This window comes from Helianthus annuus, chromosome 14 (assembly GCF_002127325.2).
Source record: "Helianthus annuus cultivar XRQ/B chromosome 14, HanXRQr2.0-SUNRISE, whole genome shotgun sequence".
NCBI classification, from domain to species: Eukaryota; Viridiplantae; Streptophyta; class Magnoliopsida; order Asterales; family Asteraceae; genus Helianthus; species Helianthus annuus.
In genome coordinates, this window is record NC_035446.2 from 23,147,252 (window position 1) to 23,156,163 (window position 8,912).

General features: G+C 35.5%; 1 protein-coding gene across 1 annotated transcript; it reads left to right on the forward strand.

The window, feature by feature from the left end:
* The first annotated feature begins 8,031 nt into the window (after positions 1-8,031).
* On the forward strand, positions 8,032-8,671 carry LOC110908188 (chaperone protein dnaJ 11, chloroplastic). The gene has a single exon (XM_022153087.2). It carries the CDS (start codon positions 8,060-8,062, stop codon positions 8,501-8,503), a length of 444 nt encoding a protein of 147 aa, XP_022008779.1. The 5' UTR covers positions 8,032-8,059; the 3' UTR covers positions 8,504-8,671.
* Positions 8,672-8,912: the final 241 nt, after the last annotated feature.

Genomic DNA, 8,912 nt, shown 5'->3' on the forward strand with positions numbered 1-8,912 from the left:
TGTTTGATACATTTTATAAGCATAGTTTCGGTCGGGTTTTTTTAATACCCGGTGCGGGTTTTTTCCCAACCCGATGCATACCCGAACCCTACCCGATGAATACCCGAACCGGACCCGAACCCGGAAATAGGGTATTATAATACCCGGGTTTTATAAAACCCGACCCGAACCCTACCCGAACCCGGGTATATAGGGTATACATTTTTGGTAGAGAACCCGGACCCGGACCCGACCCGGTTTTTAAAAAAACCCGATTTTGTAAAACCCGATCCTACCCGAAACCCGGTTTTTAAAAAAACCCGATTTGTGCACCACTAACTATATTATTATTATTATTATTATTATTATTATTATTATTATTATTATTATTATTATTATTATTATTATTTTGAACGGCAAATTTGGATCACTGACGGACCATTGGAGTATCATCGTGCCACCAGCAGAACCACCTGATCATATCCATCTCCACTAGGCAATAATGCCTATACACCAATTTAGGAGGAAACTCAATAAATCTGGGAAAACCCCCTTTGTGGAAATCGAACCCATGACCTAATGGTCATAAGCCTTATCCCACCCCAAAAATATCACTAGGCTATAATGCCATGGGTATTTAATACTATATTATATTATAATTATTATAAAACCACTGGAAGTCTAGAATCTTTTGAAAAAGAACAGGAACTACTATAAAAAAATAAAGGAACAAAACTATGTCCTACATTTATTTTTCTTCTAAATAGATTATTATTGATCTACCATTGATTACTACACATCTCTGTCCTACAATTTGTTTTCTTCTAAATAAATTATTATTGATATACCATTGATTACTACACATAGGTATGAGTTTTATATAGCTCACGAACTAATATGTTTTTTATTATATTTTATATTTTACAATGTTAACATTCTGATTAAGGAAATTGAAAAAAAAAGATCAATACTAGTTTCTTCCGTTCTCAAACATCTTTATAGTTTGTATAGCAATTGTTATAGATCATCGTAGTATGTAAGAATTAAGTTTGTATAGCATTTATAATATAGATCGTAGTAATCTGTGTAGACATACAGTTAGTTTATTTTTGAACGGCAAATTTCCTTTAACATAAAAAAAAAAATACCTTTACACATCATAATACTAACCTGTGCCCGGTTTAAGTGGCACGTATCTCTATCAGTTGTATACTAGTTTTTCTTTAACATCAAAATGGGATACTAACTACAGTATTAATTTCAATAGATTGTGGTATTATGTGAGTGGTTATAAACTACAATAGAGTGATAATTTGTGGTAATCTGTCAGTGGCGTCTCTGAGAATTCATATACACAGTTCAAACTTGAAAAATGTGCCCTTATGCCTTAACGATATACAATGCAATTACGAAAATAACAAAATCGTAGTATTCAATAAACAATGCAATTACAAAAAATGAGAAAAATTATAGTATTCAAATGAGTTACATTACATACCGTAATAACTAAAAACTAATAGCTAACCAATGATTCGTACAACCCTCCTTGCATTCTTCATAGCAAATTGGTGTATCAACTCTTCACAATTTATATTATCTAAGACTTCGTTTTCAATTAGTAATAGGCTCAATTAACCTAATGGGCTAAATTCTAAAGTTTAAACCTGGGAACTACGTGTATTATTAATAAATTGTGATAATCCATGAGAATTTTAAGGTCCTGGCACTATAAATGATAAACAAAGTTTCAAGGAAATTAGTTTTGATCATGTATGAATTGTCGTTGAAATCATGATCGACACCAAAAGAAGAAGTAACAATTTTGACAAATCACAACTGATATATCCTTTGGTTGTGATTTTCAAATGCAGAAGATAACAACAATATGTTTAGGTATTGTTTAATTGGAAAACTAAAACTGAAAAAATATAACATTAATTAATAGATTAATTAAGTATGAAGGGACAATAATATGACATGACATTAATTAATAGATTAATGTTGTGTCGACTTGATATTGAAGCTTATTACTTAATTATTGTAATGTAATAATTCGAGTAACTTATTGGATATGTCGACTGATTGTCAGTTTTTGAGTGGATGATAGGATGGTACTAAAAATTGGGAACCAGCTCAACAAACTTTGATTGAACTTATTCTAGTGGGATTGAAACCGACTCGTCGAACTATAAGTAGGATCTCTTAACCCTAAATGGTCACACCCTAATATCCGATGGGTCCGGTCTGTGGGTTTATGCGTGATGATTGATAACAGATTCACAATATGCAGCGGAAGATAGATTTATAAATTAATAATTATTAAAAAAAATAAAAATAAAACCACCACCAATGAATGCCGCAACCACACCACCCATGTGCCCTCCACCCTGGTAGAAATCCTCAAGCCTCACCCACAACGTCGTCTTCCATGCCATACACAGACTGGTGTACCCTGTGTGAAGGGGCTTCCATGCCCACTCTGCGTGGTGTTAATGGAGTGTAATCGATTTTGGTTAACAATATAAGGATTTTTTTTCATGTATCTTATTTCAAATTAAAGAACCCTTTTGTCCACAATCTTTGGCCTTGAATGGAGATTCGGTTTTAATTTAACTAATGGTCTTTTTCATGGAGTGTGTAATCACTTTGGGTTTGCATTATATGTTTTTTTTTCTTCATATATCTTAGATTTTAAATAAAAAAAAAATTGTCCGCAATCTTTGACTTATGGAGAATCGGTTCTGATTTAAGTAATAGTCGTTTTCATGGAGTGTATGCAATCGATTTTAGTTTTAGTTATACTTTTTTCTTCTTGTATCTTAGTTTCCAAATCAAAGAATCCTGTTGTCCACAACCTTGTTTTTGGCTGTGCATCTTCATCTCCTCGACTACAAGAGTTTTTTTTAGAATATTCCTAAAACTTCCATGAGGAGACTCTACGTTGTAGGGTGGTGCCCGGTGTCATCTTACCTTAGTTAGGCGCCAAACACCAAAACACACTTGTTAAAGTTGGGAACCAAAATGGGAGGTGTGAACCCATTAATGAGCGTGAGAGGGTAAGGAAGCTCGTCCACCCCTAATCAACCAATCACACTTTTTATTTTATTTTTTTATTTTAGTTAAATCACAACACGCTTATTAAAGGGTTAATTAGTTAAATCTCTATTCTTTATGTGATAGTGACATGATACTTTAAATAACTTTTTAGCTAAAACACTTGTAATTTTTTTAACGGCAAATTTGGATCACCGATGGACTATTGGAACATCATCGTCCCACCAATTAAACCATCTAATCATATCCATCTTCACTAGGCAATAATGCCTATATACCGATTCAGAAGGAAACCCAATAAATTTGGGAAAAAAAACTCTTTTGTGGGAATCAAACCTAGGATCTAACGGTCTCTAAGTCTTATTCCACTCTCAAAATACCATTAGGCTATAATGTCATAGGAAGTTAAAACACATGTATAGCCTCACACTTACACCTGTGTTTGTATCTTTGATTGGTATCATTGACTACTAGAGTTCCCCAAGACTCGGTGTATCTTACAACCACAAAAACTTGCACACTATTGAAATTTATACTAAGATTTTAATAACTATGCAACAAGAGTATATATGTATATTTAAACATATATAAAGTTAGGGGAAGGTTCAAATGAAAACCACTAGTTATTGTGAAAACTAGAAAACTAACTAAAACCCACTAAAATGAGGGAGGGAAGACTTTTAATGAAGGAGGGGTAAAATTGGAACAAAAAATATATAACTTTTCAAACATTTCTCATTTCTCCATACGTTATCATTTTAAAACAAAAATGGCACCATAAGATCACAAATTTTCTTATCTTTCATTCAAGTATATTCGAGCATATTTTTTATGACATAAAAAAAGATTTATGGTGTCGTCTTGTTTTCAATACTATTATTATAGTAGTGCACATGTGCAATATAACATGTACTACAATGTGCATTACATGCTTAAAATTAGTTTTTTGATTCTAGTTTAGCTTTTAGGGTTAGTTTTTTTGGAGGTTTAGGATTAGGATTAGGTTTTTGGGTGTGGGGGGGAGGGGGGTTTAGGTTTTTGGGGGGTGGGGGTGGGGGGAGGGGGGTTAGGTTTTTTTCGGGTTTATGTTTAGGGTTTAGTTTTAGGTTTTCGGGAGGGTGGGGGTGGGGGGGGGGGGTTTAGGTTTTGGGGGGGGGGGTGGGGGGTTTAGGTTTTTGGGGGTGTCGGTGGGGGGGGGGGGTGGGTTAAGTGGTTTAGGCTTTCCGTATTAGTGCACATGTGCAGTACAACCAAAAACAATTTTTTTTTTGAATTTTTTTTTCCATATATAAAAAGTAGCGATTTTTCTAAAAAAAAATTAAAAAAAAAAATTTGTATGTTTTTTAGGTTTTTTTAAGTTTTTTTTAGTTAGTTTTCGAGTTTTCACAATAAAAGTGGTTTTCATTTAAACCATCCCCTATAAAGTTATCCACCAATGATATACATGCATGTAGTGTAGGAAATTAAAAACCATACATATGGAGTTTTGAGAAATGACCTTTAAAACTTCGAAATTATGAAGCTTAGTACACATTTTTGCATTTAAATGAAAAGTGATTAATAACCATTAGTTAACTTAAGCAAAAAGCGAACATATAAATATACTGCTAGAAAAGTAAGTATCTTCAACGACACATCCTTGACGGAGAATATATAAAAAAAATAGAGAATTTGTAACACCTATATTTTCACACTCGATAAGGTATATAAGGGTGGTGAGAGCACCCCCGGGTTCGTTTGCAGGTTGAGCTAGATGGCCAAGCAACACCGCCGCAACCCATGTGGGTTTCCCTCGCGGGTTGCTTTTAGGGTATGAATGCGTGAGGGACGGATGTATTGGATGGTGATGTACACAAGTTTCGGAGCTGCATTTCTATCAATGTTGTATTGGATAGTGATGTGACACAATAATATTGGATGATAAGTTGAAATGGGTAGTGGGCTCAACACTTCAACCAGATGAGTGCCCCCTCCGAAATTCTTGACCCATTGACACAATTGATGCCCAACTCGTACGAATTCACATTTAGTTGTTCACAAACACACTTGCAATCATGTTATAGTCATTTACTTGAGTGGGTTTCGTCGTCAACATTTGACATTAATCATTTAGGATAATTAAATATCGTTATGCATTTTGAGTCAAACATACGGCTTTTAAGAGCATTATATGACTTTAAACTTTAAAAAGAATTTTCATAAAACTCTTCATTTGAGTTCTTAAACATCATATTTTGATTCAAACATCATTTATGTGATACTTTTAACTATTTTCTTGCATCTCTGCTCTACTAAAACATGTCTAACTAATAACTCCCAATTTACATCAAACTAGGTTAACGGTTGCTCCCAGTTCACATCAAATTAGGTAAGGGTAGTTGTACATAATTTCAATCATATCTTATTTCAAATATAGTTTTATAATTTTAAAATTTTCATTACTAGCTATTAGTATTTTTTTTTATTTATTATATAATACACGAGTTTCTAACCTAAGAATACTAATACACAATATATCAATTCATAATTTAGGGCTTACAAGGGAGTTATCGAATATTGTATATTCATCAATCATTTTATCAAAAGTATAAATTGGAAAAATATATTATATAATGTCGGAGAAAACAAGAATAATAATTTGATACAAATACCTTTTAATTTGTCAAAGGGGCGTGTGCAGCTGGTTTTCTTCTACACATATCGACAGATGTCCATTTTCGAGTGGATGATATACGTAGATTTTAATATATTCATATTTATAACCTACGTTAATGTCTAATGTCGCCTTAATTTTATATTCTAACCGTTCATCTTATCCAAAGTATGAGCTTGCCTCCTCACATGCAAAAGTTCCAAACCTTCGTTAATTTAGTTATATATTCTTTTATAAGAGTATTCAATTGGAAACCACTAGAATTGGATAACCTTTTGAAGCTATCAAAAAGATCTCTCTTTATTGGCTTAAAACTAGATTTAAATTTAATGTTGTTATGTAAGTGTTGGTATAGTTTTAAGATCCGTAATATAATTTCGTAATTTGTTATATTAGGTTAGGTGTTATAGCTTTTTGCTAACTTGTTTTTATATCGTATGGAAGTACCGCCAAAAAATAACATTTTTAAAATAGAAGAGCAACAAGAATAAGGGTGGACGGTATCGTAGCGGGGAGGGGTCTCGGGGAGTGGGGTTGTCGCATAGGGAAGGGGATGCCGATGTTGGAGCGGTGAACGGGGAGGGGTGTAGGCGGTGAGTAGTCACCGATGCGGGAAGAGAAGATAGAGAGGAGAGAGAATGGGTGAATGGTGGGTCCCAACCTCTTTCAATCAATCATATTTTTTTTTTCTTACTACTCTCCATGTGTTTAACCATTACCAGTGATTGAGTGCAAAATAGGGAATTGTGTGCGGACTTGACATGACATGATATTATTGGCGAGAAAAAAATAACTTAAACACTCACCAGTGATTGACCACTCCCTCCACCCTAAAAATCAAGGAACAAACCTATATATGTCTAATCTAATCGATTGATGGTTTTATCTATGGAAACCATTATATGTTTTTATTTCATGAAAAAACTCTAATTTTCCAGCAATTTTACTATGACGATTCATCTTTTGCTACCACCTAGAGTTTTCTTATAAAATCTTCTTAAGATTTCCATTAGAGTGTCACATACACTCGGGGTGATACGGTGATGAACATAACCAAGTTGAAGTTGATAGTGTGGTCTAATTGGTGTTCTTTTGATTATGATTAGTCTTGACGTGTCTTTAGTTTTGGTGTATATGTAATGCAATCAGGGCGGCACGAGCACAAGTCAAATGAGGCTTGGGTCTTGGGCCATCAAAACTATAGGGCCCCCAATTTTTTTTTTAAAATTATATATTATATATGGGTATGGGCTTTAAGGGATTCCTCAAATCCAGTGGCGAAGCTTGAAAATTTTCACCGGGGGTCGGAAGTCACCGGACCTAAAAGTATATACTTAAAAAATTATCTTCTTATAAAACGGGGGGGGGGGTCGAAAACGTATGTATCTATTCTATACGAAACGTACATACATAACACTACTAAGCGAAAAGTTCGGGGGTCGGGCGCCCCCTCCGGCCCCTTCATAGCTGCGCCGTCAAATCCACATTGTGTCTAGACTTTATGTTTACATCATTGTGTCTTTTCTGTAACACTACTAAACGTACTTCATGTTTACATAACACTACTAAACGTACTTCATTCAAGCGGCATTGGAACCGTCTCATTGAACTCTACGATGTGAGATTTTATGTTTTTGGTTTTAGATATTTAGCTTGTAGAATCTAGACTTTATGTTTACATCATTGTGTCTTTTCTATATTTGTGTTGTGTCTTTTTTGTGACTCATTGTGGCTTTTTTCTTCGAAATTGTATTATATTTTGCACGACATTTTGTTATGTTTTGCTCGACATTGTGTTATATTTTATAATGTATTATGTCTTACTAGAGTTCTTATTTTTAGAAGCTTTTGGGAATAGCCTTAACTATGTTGCCATTCAAAGTTGATATCAACGGTGGGCCTATAGGTATTGATGGGTGGACGGGCGCACCACTTAAAAAAAAATTAGTGTATTTTATATTCTAAAATTACGATCGCACCTTTTGAAAATAAGGTTAAACTCTCCGTTCACACCCACAACAAATAATTCATGGGTCCGCCAATTATATATAAAACATGATATCCATCATACTCACAAAAAAAACCAGATGAATATAGTTAAAAGAGATATTATTATTTTGATATAAGACGGAGGAAACAAGGAAGAAACTTTGTTTATGCGTGGCATAATAGTTGTCGACTACGTAGAAACACCGTAACTGGCGGTGACTGACGGTGGTCGGTGGTGGACCCCAGTGCCGTAAACACAACCACTGACTGTTTGCTGACTCACTCATACCATGACATGGGCCCACCATAACTCCAGCTCAGCATCCCCAAATCTCCTGTTATAAATCCAACTTACAAACTCACCAATCGCAGCTTCCATTCACAATGGCCATTATTTCTACTTCATCATCCTTCTTTACTTCGCCTAATCCCCAATTCAATTCACACAAACCTTCACATTCGAGTTCGAGCTCGGTCCGGTTCGGAAGAGCTCGGGTTTCTGCTGGTTACACAACCGCGGAGAGGACGGGTAATACTAGCTCTTCGTCGTTGTACGAGGTGCTCGGGGTTGGTGTCGGGGCGGATACGCTAGTGGTGAAAGCGGCGTACCGGAGATTGGCTAGAGTTTTGCATCCGGATGTGGGAAGTTGTGAGTCATCCGCGGATGAGTTTATGAAAGTGCACTTGGCGTATACGACACTTGTGGATCCTGAAAAACGAGCGGCGTATGATCGCAGTTTGGTCCAGAGGCGGACTGTAGTTTCGTCCTCGATGAGATATGCCCCTGGCTATCGGTCGCGAAGATGGGAGACGGATCAGTGTTGGTAGAAATTGATGTTTGAAATTTAATTAGGTTTTAGAGATCTTGAGTTTGTAAATTTGGAATTTAGGGACTAAAGTTGGTTTAGTTTACACGATCAGTTTCAACTTATCAAGGGTCACTATGCCAATAACTCGGATTTTAATTCGTGAATAAAACTGTATAAATATTACGTATCACTAGTTTAATTAATACAATCTAATCAAAATCATCAATTTACTTATCCCTAAGTCCAGGGGTGTGGTATACCGCCCCTAGTCACATCATCGTCGTTAGCGTCTTATGGCGCCCTACACCCTGCCCGCCAAAGAGGGGGCGCTACCCATGCCTCGCCAGCCCAGTAACAAGCCATTTAGCGCGTTGTTTGAGGATTTTGCTCAAACATGACCGTTTGGCAACGGTCGTTTATATAAAAAA

Coding starts and splice junctions, on each gene's coding strand:
- LOC110908188 (XM_022153087.2), top strand. CDS start 8,060: ATGGCCATTATTTCTACTTCATCATCCTTCTTTACTTCGCCTAATCCC.